At 30.4% G+C, this 13,091-nt stretch overlaps 1 protein-coding gene across 1 annotated transcript; it reads left to right on the forward strand.

Annotated features, from left to right (window-relative positions):
- The first annotated feature begins 8,327 nt into the window (after positions 1-8,327).
- On the forward strand, positions 8,328-12,988 carry LOC143248221 (trimeric intracellular cation channel type 1B.1-like). The gene is made up of 2 exons (XM_076496652.1): positions 8,328-8,569; positions 11,489-12,988. Exons 1-2 carry the CDS (start codon positions 8,449-8,451, stop codon positions 11,563-11,565), a joined length of 198 nt encoding a protein of 65 aa, XP_076352767.1. The 5' UTR covers positions 8,328-8,448; the 3' UTR covers positions 11,566-12,988.
- Positions 12,989-13,091: the final 103 nt, after the last annotated feature.

Here is a 13,091-nt window from a genome sequence, read left to right on the forward strand (position 1 = left end):
TGAACATTAAATTGAGCATGAAAATAAATTCCTATCGCATTAAATATAAATTAAAAGGTAAACACTTAGAAAACAGAAGGTAACAGATAATTTATAATGAGTTAGATAATAGCAATATTTAATATGATAGAGGTTATGGATGAATAGAATGGTAAAATGAAGGAAATTGTGAAAATATAAGCTAAAAATAAAAAAGGGTAAGAATGCTACATATGCAAGTAGAAATATAATTTCAAACTATATTTATTTTCATTATGTTTCTGTTTTTTTTTTACTTAAGAAGTATTTAAAAAAATTGATTTTATAAAATTGAAAATTGCATAAGCTATTGATGAAAAAACCCCGTTTGATATAATGGCAACTGATGCAAACAAAATATAGCTATAATCAAATTAATTATTTAATTAAAAAAGGAGTTAATCTTATTTATTAGAAATAATTGTTGTTTTGGAATTTGAAGCTCATTGCTTTTTTAGTTTAAATTGCATTTTTAGCAGCCTGTACACAAAGATAATGTTGAAACCACATTTTTACCACCGGCATGGCCAGATAGTTAAGACATTCGACTCGTAGTCTGAGGGTTGAGGGTTCGAATCCTCGTCACACCATACAGGCTCGCTTCTTCGGTCGTAGGGTCGTTGTGAAGTGACGGTTAATCCCACTATTCATTGGTAAAAGAGTACCCCAAGAGTTGGCGGTGGGGTGGTGATGACTAACTGCCTTCCCTCTAGTATTACACTGCTAAATTAGGGACGGTTAGCGTAGGTAGCCCTCGTGTAGCTTTGCGCGAAATTCAAAACAAACCATAGTCATTAAGAATTTGCCTGCTTCTTACCATACAAATATATACATATCGAAATAATATTGAAACAAAACCCTTTCACTTTTATTTTTAACATGATATTTGATGAATTGAGAACTCCATCAATCACTCTGTTGTTGAATATTTGTACTAAGGTAGAGGCAAAATACCATTAGATAATATTGTTTGTGATATGTAATTCCTTGCCAGTTGCAGGTTTTTTGTTGTTTTTTCTGGCGTTTGAGTTTTCAAAACTTAGTCACACCTGTTTTATAGCATCCTATCTGTAAAATACAAAGTTTCAGATTTTGTTTGAAATATCAACTATCTCCTTTACAAACCCAAATTCAACTGGGTGGAAAGAATGATCACCCAAATTTTACCTGATACAGGTTTTAAGATACATTTAAATAATATTTTTATTTATGGATGTCAATTTATTATAAACAAATGTATTGTCTGCATTTGTAACTCTTTCCGTTTTCCTTAGTTTGATATTGTAAACTACACATAACTAAGTATCAATGTGATTTTTTGTCTTTTTTTCTTATTAACTACAGTTTCGCTGAGAGTCAGTGCTAAACTCTCGAATTCGATTCTCTGTATTGTACAGGTAACCACTGTGGAGCATTGGATAAAAACCCAAACAGTGCAGTATATCATAATGAAGAAAAACCCATTTGAAGTAAAAATATATTCTCAAGTTTACAACGCTAAAATCAGGGTTCGATTCCCCTCGGTGGGCTCAGCAGATGGCCCGATGTGGCTTTGCTATAAGAAAACACATACGTATTCTCAAGATGCCCGATGTGCGTATTAAAACTTTAATTAAAATAAAGTACAGAAGAACGTTTCGATCTTTTTAGATCTTCTTCAGGTTAACAAAAATGACCTAAGAAGGTCGAAATGCTGTTCTGTACTTTATTTTGATTAAAGTTTTAATACCCATACCAGCCGTCTTGAGAGTACAGTATGTATTTTTTGATAGAAATGAAATAAGAAACCTTATAATTTGGCACTTTCATTGTCGACACTTTGTGTGTGTTTTCATATAGCAAAGCCACATCGAGCTATCTGCTGAGTCCACCAAGGGGAATCGATCATCTGATTTTAGCTATGTAAATCCGTAGACTTACCGCTGTACTAACGGGGTGCATATTTAAAATATGCATTGTTCACAACCGACCTCAGTCAGAAGAAAAAAGTGCAATGTTCGAGAAAATGAAGCTGTGACATCGTGGAAACAATTATTGATTACAAAAAGTTAACTAAGAGGAATTTTTATTTTGTATCCTGGAATTGTGAGATTTTCTAAACACATTTTTGATCTTTTTGTGTGTAACCCAATGAAGTGTTAGCTGGGCTTCTGCTTTTAATAACCATTAAGTGTGATTATCATAATACAGCTTATCGGCTCAAAGTGAGGCACTGTCTCAGTTATACAAAGTTACTTTTGATCGACATTAACATAGAATATTAGGGTAAATCATTATATTATAAAATAAATGGGATACTTGTTTGATACAAAGTGTTACGTCGTTATGAGATTTGTGAAAGAGGCATAAAATTGTTTCCTAAGTTTCACTAGGCTTGATTAATTCCTAAAATGTTTTTTTCAAGATTTAACTAATATTCTAACCAGTAGAAAACATATTAATAACTCCTAGTTACATATTATTATTATTCACATTGTTCCTTAACTCCTAGTTACATATTATTATTATTCACATTGTTCCTTAACTCCTAGTTACATATTATTATTCACATTTTTCCTTAACTCCTAGTTACATATTATTATTATTCACATTGTTCCTTAACTCCTAGTTACATATTATTATTCACATTTTTCCTTAACTCCTAGTTACATATTATTATTATTCACATTGTTCCTTAACTCCTAGTTACATATTATTATTATTCACATCTTCTAATGGTAAGAAGAACAAATGGGTGAATTCTGAATTTTGTTTAACAATCTTAAGTGACAGATTTCAGTTTTTTTGCAGGTTATGTACTAAAGGAGGAAAGAGTGACTAAAAGGAGGTGGAAATGAAAAATATAAAACGTCATTGTTTCAAGATGATTGTGGATATAATGAATGGAGGATATAAAAGATAGAACAACTGATATCGTAAAAAGGTGCTAGCAGTGATGCAGTCTTCGTAGGACATATAGGTGTTAATGATGAGGGAAAGTGTAGGTCAAATAAGCTTATTGTTAAGTAGAAGACATTCAAATAGAATTTTCTTGATATTATAATACCATTGTCTACTTGTTAGGGTACTTCAGTCGCAATTTACACATCACTGGTTTGAACAGTGCTTTCCCTTTCAGACTTGTGCACTAACTATATTGTTATGGTCAATTCCACATCTTTTACAGTTAATAGTGTTTATTAGTTGCCTGCCTTCTAGTCTATTACTTGGAATTAGGGACATCTTTGTGTGAAACTTAATAAACAAACACAATTCAAAAATATTTATTTCGGTAATAAAAACCCAAGATTTGTTGCAAACAAAGCGAAACAAGTTGTTTTTGTTGTTGGTATTGCAAGGTTTTGTTTAATCAAATAAGCTAATTCTTCGCGTGGCATGATTTTTAAAATTATATAATATGGCACTATTTTATTTTAACATGTAATATTGAAATATATTTATCCATAATAATAAAATGCTCAAAGAGCAAAACACGATGTGTATGTTTTTAAAAAATCAAATTTTAAACTTGGTACTTATAAAACATGATAGTACAATCACATTGAACACATGCAAATTTGTTATATGCAATACGGATTGATAAATAGTGAGCATAATCTGCTAAGTTTTAGCAGTAAATTAGGGATAGACAATATATAATTAGGAGTTCAGTTTTTAAAAATAAGTTAGTAACAATAACCAATTTGTTAATCCTTCAGCTCAGTTGGTAAAACATAGGTCTGGTGGATGATAGGCCTCGAATTCAAATTTAAGGAAACATATGTAACATTACTCAAAAATTCTAAAACGCAATGTATGTAACAAGATAAGAACATACGATCTTCTAAAAAAATGAATTTATTTGTTTATCTCTTTTGTATTATATAGGTATATCTATTGTTGATAACCCTTTTCAATACAGAAATTTTACTTTTTAAATATACATAAGGATTTGTAGTTTTAATATTCAACGTCAGTCGTAAGAGTCGCAAAATTCCTTTAACCCCAGCTTCAGTGTTGTTTTTCATCATTCATCTAAGGTGTCACTTGCGTCTTTTCGTGGAAAACGTTTTTATAAAGTTGTACATATAATGCGAAAGCAGAAGCGATCTTTTCCATTGACAAGTCAGGTGGCAACTCGAAAATGTAACTTTCCTGATATTTCGATAGTAATAGCCAATGTGGCATGGGTAATACACAAATCCTAAGAAGATTAACATATCGCTCTGTATAAATGGCTCTGTGTTTAATCTGTCTGTAACAATTTTCTGGTAGATACAAAGAGAACCCTCAGCAGCAAAGGCGCCGTCCATTTTGAAATACCCACTTTCAATGTTTTGAGATGTTAAATAAAATGTTTTATTTTCATAGTTCACTGTATCCAATCTCTATCATTTTTCAAACATAGACAGAATTAGATAATTCAGAGTGAATGCTTGATACGTTTTTCTGCCACATTTGTTATTTTGTGAACTCAACTTATCCCTCTTACGTGAAGTCAATATACCAGGGATACCACATTTTTATATGGTATTTTTACTTAAAACAGGACTCGTCTTGAGAAATACGATAGTTTTGTTTTTTAGTATTTCGTTTTCTTTGGTTATTTAAACATTGATTGTTTTGTGTTTAAGCGTAAAGCTACTCAGTGAGTTATCTGCCTTGTACCTATCAGAGATGTAGATCCGTAATATTTTGTGTTATTACCTAAAGTTTACCAGGGTGCATTGTATAAACAAATAACATAACTTGATAACTTCAAATAAACCGTTATTTATGGATCAGTGAATAGCTTGCTAACTTTTCATCCCTCAAGATGAATCTTTGTCACAACATGAACCAAGTAAAACTGAATTAATAATTTGTTTGTTTTCAGTGATGTCGAGAAAACCCACTTGTAGAGAAATATATATGCAAAAACGGCTCGTTTGGGTTGAGAAAATATTTTACATAGACGAGCGAACAACGTTTCGACCTTCTTCGGTCGATGACGATGACCGAAGAAGGTCGAAACGTTGTTAGAAAATTGGCTAGGTGGAAAAATGCTGAAAGTTATTCTAAATGGAGTTCAGTAAAACTGAAGTAATGCTACGAGTGGGGTACCTTTGGGCTAAGTGTTAGGATCTATGTTCTTTTCGATTTATATAAATGACACAGATGAAGGAATCGTCAATAAATCATTTTAAGTTGTTGATGACATTAAAGTTTTGGGTTTAGTGTTTGTCGGGAAGATTTTACAAAACATATAGATTAGTTAGTGAGTTGGGCAAATTCATAACAGATGGCTTATAATAATAATAATAAGTACAAGGTAATGCATGTAGATTGTTAAAACTTGAATTATGAGTGTAACAAAATATCAAACTGTTATTGAATGAAAATATCTTAATGTTCTGGTTGGCCTGTCTGTTAAGCAATACAATTAATGTGCTGTTGCTAGTGACAAGGCAAATAGGATTTTAAGTTTTATCTATAAATATAATGAATGCAATTATAAAGAGGTTATAATGTAATTGTACAGGTTATTTGTTAGGCCATATTTAGATTGTTTTGTCCAGTACTTACCTCAGAAAGGCCATTGACTTGTTAGGATGGAAATTTTATCATATGAGAATAGGTTAAAATCTTTGAACTTTTGTCTTTGAAAAAATAAAGTAGACAAGGATAATATTAAAGGGAACTGATAGTGCTGAGGCATCATCGTTGTTTCATATTTAATGCTAAGAAAGGTCAAACTAGTGGACACGAGTACAAATTTTGGCAGGAAAGACTCGCCTTTAGCTAAGATAAATTTCTGTTTCTAACAGAATGATTAGTATCTGAAAGGTTTTGCTTTTATATATGATAGATATATGTAATTTGAGGGAGTTTAAAAGAAGATTTGATACACATTTGAATTATAAGGACTGGCTGAGAGTTTTCTTTTTATTAATTGTTTCGTCGAATGTTATCTTATGAAACAAAACACACTCATTAATTTACTCCACTGGCTACAAATAATTCTTTTACCTTGAAACAATTCTCAAGTCTTCACCATTATATTCTTGGTGCTTCACTGAAAGTCTCAGTTAAAATATATCGTTAAATTTACTAGAAACCATTATGTGAAATCCTTTAGAACTTTCTATGTGTTCTAGGACTACAGTACTAAACTTCTCCATCTTAACATCATCATCTTAGTTTACAGCTCCTCCTAGCAAACAAACAATTTATAATATTAAAAATACATTTTAGAACCTTGACTTTTCCATGTTTGTGAAATTTCTCGAACAATCGTAACACAGAAATAAATAAGTAAAACACTACACTAAACTGTCCATTCACCACATCTTTTAGTAGTTTTTTTCTCTTCTGAGGTCCTTGAACTCCTAGTTGGCCCGGCATGGCCTAGCGCGTTAAGGCGTGCGCTTCGTAATCTGAGGGTCGCGGGTTCGCGCCCGAGTCGCGCCAAACATGCTCGCCCTCCCAGCCGTGGGAGCGTTATAATGTGACGGTCAATCCCACTATTTGTTGGTAAAAGAGTAGCCCAAGAGTTGGCGGTGGGTGGTGATGACTAGCTGCCTTCCCTCTAGTCTTACACTGCTAAATTAGGGACGGCTAGCACAGATAGCCCTCGAGTAGCTTTGTGCGAAATTCCAAAACAAACAAACTCCTAGTTACATATTATTATTATTCACATTGTTCCTTAACTCCTAGTTACATATTATTATTATTCACATTGTTCCTTAGCTCCTAGTTACATATTATTATTATTATTCACATTGTTCCTTAACTCCTAATTATATATTATTATTACTCACATTGTTTCTTAGCTCCTAGTTACATATTATTATTATTATTCACATTGTTCCTTAACTCCTAGTTACATATTATTATTATTCACATTGTTCCTTAACTCCTAGTTACATATTATTATTATTCACATTGTTCCTTAGCTCCTAGTTACATATTATTATTATTATTCACATTGTTCCTTAACTCCTAATTATATATTATTATTACTCACATTGTTCCTTAACTCCTAGTTACATATTATTATTATTCACATTGTTCCTTAACTCCTAGTTACATATTATTATTATTCACATTGTTCCTTAACTCCTAGTTACATATTATTATTATTCACATTGTTCCTTAACTCCTAGTTACATATTATTATTATTCACATTGTTCCTTAACTCCTAGTTACATATTATTATTATTCACATTGTTCCTTAACTCCTAGTTACATATTATTATTCACATTGTTCCTTAACTCCAAGTTACATATTATTATTATTCACATTGTTCCTTAACTTCTAGTTATATATTATTATTCACATTGTTCCTTAACTCCTAGTTATATATTATTATTCACATTGTTCCTTAACTCCTAGTTATATATTATTATTCACATTGTTCCTTAACTCCAAGTTACATATTATTATTATTCACATTGTTCCTTAACTCCTAGTTACATATTATTATTATTCACATTGTTCCTTAACTCCTAGTTACATATTATTATTATTCACATTGTTCCTTAACTCCTAGTTGCATATTATTATTATTCACATTGTTCCTTAACTCCTAGTTGCATATTATTATTATTCACATTGTTCCTTAACTCCTAGTTATATATTATTGTTCACATTGTTCCTTAACTCCTAGTTATATATTACAACTGAAACTGAACTCAGTGTTTACTGAATTTCATCGTTATGTTTCTAGAGATTTTGCAAAGTCTTTTGATTATTGACATTTAAGAACTTCTACTTATGATGTTAAGTTTGTTTTTGTTGAGTTTCCTTGCAAAGCTATCTGGGTCAGCCATCCTTAACTTTGAAGTGATAGATTATATAGAATACAGCTAATCAATACCACTCACTGACATTTATTGAACTATATTTTCAAATGAAAAGTAGGATTGACTGTAACATCATAGTTCCCCATTTACGAACATGTACAGTGACGGGGATCGAACCCATGACGCGCAGATTGCCAGTCGAGTTCTTTAGCTACCAAATCAAGCTATCATGATGCCAGCAAACACGTTCTTTCAAAAAAACATATAAAGACAAAAATAGAAAACACTATAAACAGAGTAATTTCGAAAGGTGAACCTTCCTTCAATCGTTGGTCCCTGATGAAAGGTACACCTCTCGAAAGCGCTCTGATTATAGGATTTTCTATTTTTATCATGTAACTTCTCGGTATTCTAGGTCTATTTTTTATGTAAAATTACGTGATCTTAACATCATTATAATTAAAACAATGGAAATATAGCTCACAAATTAAAGCCTATAATAAAAGCGACCTCTATAAAGTAAAAGTGACAACGTCTCAAAAGTACATGTGTCTGTGTTGTGTCTCAGATTTCAGGTGTTTAGTCTCTTACGTGCACGTAGAGATAGTTATTGTAGTGGGAAGTATATTGTTTATATTTGAGAAACTATTCACACATTTCTCGAAATGGATCCCGAAGTATTCCTCGACCTTGCAAACCAAGTTACTAAGCTGAAAATGTTTCCATATTTCGAGGCTGCCCACTGTGCGATAGTATGTATGCATGTAAAAGAAGACTTAGCATCTGGTGAGTGAAATTTTGAATACTTGCCACACTGGTAAAGCAGATTTTATTAAATTACTATCTCTGCTAGTACTACGTAAATACATTAAAATAATATTAGCTAGTAGGGATACCACTGCTAGTAATTTGAATAAGTAGTAAAATTGGTAAAAATAGCAATGAAAGTCTTGCACAAGTATAGGATTATGTGTGCGTGTAAAGACATTTTGAAACACCGGTAGTTAGCCACTGGTGGACTTGTACCTGTATGCCATTTGCAAATTGCACATTTAAATTTAAAAGCATCGTATACTTTCATCATGTTACTTATGCAAAGTGAAATACACTATTTTTTGTGTGTAATTCTGTACATATCAAAAGTTAAAGAAGACAACAAATGCAAAAAAAAAATATTTAAAAAGTTATAACTTGTACTGCTGTAATGAATAATAATTGTTATTTTGAAATTCAAACATATATAATGTGGTTGGCATTTATTATATATACTTTTTTCCAAAGTTTTATTAATAGAGTAATGATTATGTGTATAGATAAGTTATTTATTTTAATGTACAAGGACTAAAATAATAGAGTTGACACCTAGTCACTGATGTACAGTAATTCATAGTAAATTCAGTTTAAATAATTCACATGTAATTTTTTAAACTGTTGAGCTGCTGTTTATATAACTAAGGCAGAATTACTAGTTTTAATTATTTTTGAACTTTGTAAGTATACACTGGCTAGATACCCAGCAACTGGAAGAGATATATACCATTCTTCTTCTTATTGTCATCATTAATGTTACTTTGGTTCATCAGGATTCAAAGTTTTGGACTTCTGGGTAATTAGCGTTTGAAACATAATTTTTGGTTTCCAAGTAAGTAGCCACTGTGTTGTAAATAATTACAACTTCTAGTCAAAGTAAAGCTACTATTATAGATCAAAACTAAAAAGTAGCCCAGCAGTGATAAATGAATGAAACTAATTTAATGCACAATTCTTACTTATGATGATTTAAATACATCAATTGGGTACTTTTCACTTTAGTACTTTTGGTTACCATCTTCATAAGATCTCACTGACATAGCATGGTCAATTTAGAAGAGTTTGATTATTATCAGTTTACACACAAAAGTAATGATGGAAGATAATACTTGTAACAATAAACAAATTTATCACAAAACTTTTAGTTCATAAGATAAAATTATATCAAACAACTTGATCAATACTGTTAATGAAATTAACATTAATAGAATATAAATTACTTAAAAAACATAAAACTAGTTGTTTATAGTGAAGATTTCTTTGACATGCACAGAATTTCGTACAATGTTTCTTAACATCTAGTGACTAATAAAAACACTTTAAATGGCTCCAACAATGTCACTTTAGAGAAGTTTAATGCCAGTGATAAATTACCACAGTACATTAATGTTTAAATATAGTCAGATAACCGTCTCCTACACACAGAGTATGTGTGACAGTATTAGGTTCTCTAGACTACTGGAGATCATATTTGATATGTTTACCATTTTTGTAGGCATAGGGTGACCATGATAGATAAATTGATACATTAAAAAGAGTGACAAAATATCATATTATATGATATGGTACCTGTGGTGCCTGGCTCAAATTATTGAAGCAAGTACTTCAGGTAATGAAATTATCATATATATATTTAACAGATTTTAGTATTATCTCAGTTCAACTTAAAATATATATATAAGTATTCTGCCACAAAATTAAAGTTTCTAAGCATTGTTTCTTTTTTCATTCCAAATGTTCTCAGTTTTTACTATAACTAAATTAAAAGATGTGTGGAAAAACAAAAATTATAAGAATTTATATTTTTAACAAATTTAAATATCTTATATGAAAATATACAGTTGGTACATGTGTCATAATCATACCTTTCTGTTTAGGTAAAATCTGGAACAGCATGTAGTTAGGTGTTTTGTGTAAGTAATAATATAAAACAAAATACTAAATTAATAGAAATGGTTTTGAGTAGAAACACTGCTAATTTAATATAAACAATTATTTGGTCTTTGAAGACCTTCCTTGCAAACTTACGTTTAGAAAAATTGTTAAATCATCCTATATTTTAATATAAACAATCATTTGGTCTTTGAAGACCTTTCTTGCAAACTTACCTTTAGAAAAATTGTTAAACCATCCTATATTTTAATATAAACAATCATTTGGTCTTTGAAGACCTTCCTTGCAAACTTACCTTTAGAAAAATTGTTAAACCATCCTATATTTTAATATAAACAATCATTTGGTCTTTGAAGACCTTCCTTGCAAACTTACCTTTAGAAAATTGTTAAACCATCCTATATTTTAATATAAACAATCATTAACCATTTGAAGACCTTCCTATAAAAACTTACCTTTAGAAAAATTGTTAAACCATCCTATATTTTCAGGAAATCATTTATAACCATCTTAAATGCCTACCATAATTAGAGACCAGCCTCTCTGACAGCAACTTGTTCCATAAGTTAATTACCTGTGGGATATAATTACAAAGAAATATGGACATAGCATTACCTTTTTTTAAACTGAGTTAAATGTTTATTTAAAATAATGTATTAATTTTAACAATTCTTACATATTTAATAAATTCTCTGGGGTGTTGCTTATACAGTATGTTTTAATTTTAACAATTCTTACATATTTAATAAATTCTCTGGGGTGTTGCTTATACAGTATGTTTTAATTTTAACAATTCTTACATATTTAATAAATTCTCTGGGGTGTTGTTTATACACTATGTTTTAATTTTATGTATTCCTTTCCCATTATTTTATTATTAACCATTACAACTGTGGATAACTTAGTAAAGTGGTTACAAGTGTAATGATACTTGAGATTATTTTTCTGCAAATTGACTGTCTATTATTTTATCAATTTCTAGTTCTGTTGTTTATTTTGCAGGTTCAAAGTGTAGTGAGTTTAGTTACCAGAAATTCTGTGGTGAAGCACTGTATAGTCAGTGTTTAACAACAACTTAGTTACATCCAGAATGTCATTCAGCATTTCAGTGACGTGACCTTTATTACTTAAATATTATTTTAGACATAACAGCTACAAGTCCATCAAATATAATTTTTCTTTTTTTTCTTTTTTTTTTTGTCAAAGAAGAAACTAAAAAATTGTTTTGGTCAGGATAAGTTAGTGGTTAAGAAAAACAGTATTTGTCATAGTTGGCTGTTTTGCAAGGAATTCTGCCAGAGTAGCTTGAAACAGGAAAGTGTGGAGAATGTATACCCAGCTAACTATATATGAAGCATGTTGAGTTTAAACTTTGCCAAGTATTGTATGTGTGACAGTATTAGGTCCTCTAGACTACTGGAGATCATATTGTATCTTTGTCATTTCAATATCCAAGATCAGAATAAAACAATTCTTAGATGTTCTTTCCTGTTGATAAACTTTTGTTTTGTTTTTGATTTAGTGAAGATAATCCAAATTTTGTGTTGTTGTATGTATAATTAAATTTTGAGCAAACAGTTACATGGTATATAACTTTTTATAGTAAAGTGTAACACAACTTAGTTTAAATTTATATTTCCAACTGTTGTTTGATAAATACATATAAAAGATTGGTTACAGTTGACTTTCTTTGTGTTGTAAGAGAAGGTTAATGGGTCAAGTGTTTCCTACAGCTCATAGAATGAGTTTTGTTTTTATAGTGTAAAAACTTTTAGCTTTGTTATCTTTGGGCCAATCTGAGATCAAGTTACAGTTTTTGATTACAGATATATAGTGAACATGCTGACACACACATATTTTGATTTACAAATTATCTTTATAAATATTGTCATAATTATAAAATAATAGTGTACAAATAATTATCAAATATTAGGATGATATTAATATTAAATGTTTTAAATTAAAGGTCTTAAAAATGAAGATTATTAGATTACGCTGTGTAACACGAATTTTGTTCCTGGATAGTATGTGTTATTTCTTAATTGCTTATGTTGTAAAAGTACATAAAAAGGCCATTATTCCCTTCAAACTTTGCTTTTGTGATAATGAAATTTAGAAATTAACCTATTTTCTATGTAAAAACAGGAAAATTTGCACATTTTCATTTGCATAAGGTCTGAATAAAACAACATATGAATCAAGATTTGCATGTATTTATACTAAAGTTGTACACAATTTTTAGAAGTGAGTAGATTTTTGAGATTTGAAACTGTAATGTAAATCACTTTCACGTATCAGCCCCCAAATATACTCTCCCATCATGTTTTTGTTATATGCTCACAGGTCACAAAAGCAAAGTTTGAAGAGAAAATAGGCCTATTCCATTTATTTTAGGCATAAGCAATTGGGAAATAACACTTTCTGCCCAGGAACAAGAAAAAGTAAAAATTTTGGTACATAGTGGTATCTGTGCTTTTCAATTCATGTATCATCCTCCCTTCCATTACCCTGCATTATTGACAGCTGACTGTATACTGTATGGCTCCATTAGAGGTGCACACTGCTGTCTATAAATTTAAAGTTTTGAATGAGTAAAATGTTGTAA

The sequence above is a fragment of the Tachypleus tridentatus genome, chromosome 4 (genome assembly GCF_004210375.1).
Source record: "Tachypleus tridentatus isolate NWPU-2018 chromosome 4, ASM421037v1, whole genome shotgun sequence".
In the NCBI taxonomy this organism is placed as follows: Eukaryota; Metazoa; Arthropoda; class Merostomata; order Xiphosura; family Limulidae; genus Tachypleus; species Tachypleus tridentatus.

Bases quoted from the DNA above. Each gene is read 5' to 3' on its own strand.
- LOC143248221 (XM_076496652.1), top strand. From the start codon at position 8,449: ATGGATCCCGAAGTATTCCTCGACCTTGCAAACCAAGTTACTAAGCTG. The intron at 8,570-11,488 runs GTGAGTGAAATT...TTTATTTTGCAG, and splicing joins AAAAGAAGACTTAGCATCTG to GTTCAAAGTGTAGTGAGTTT.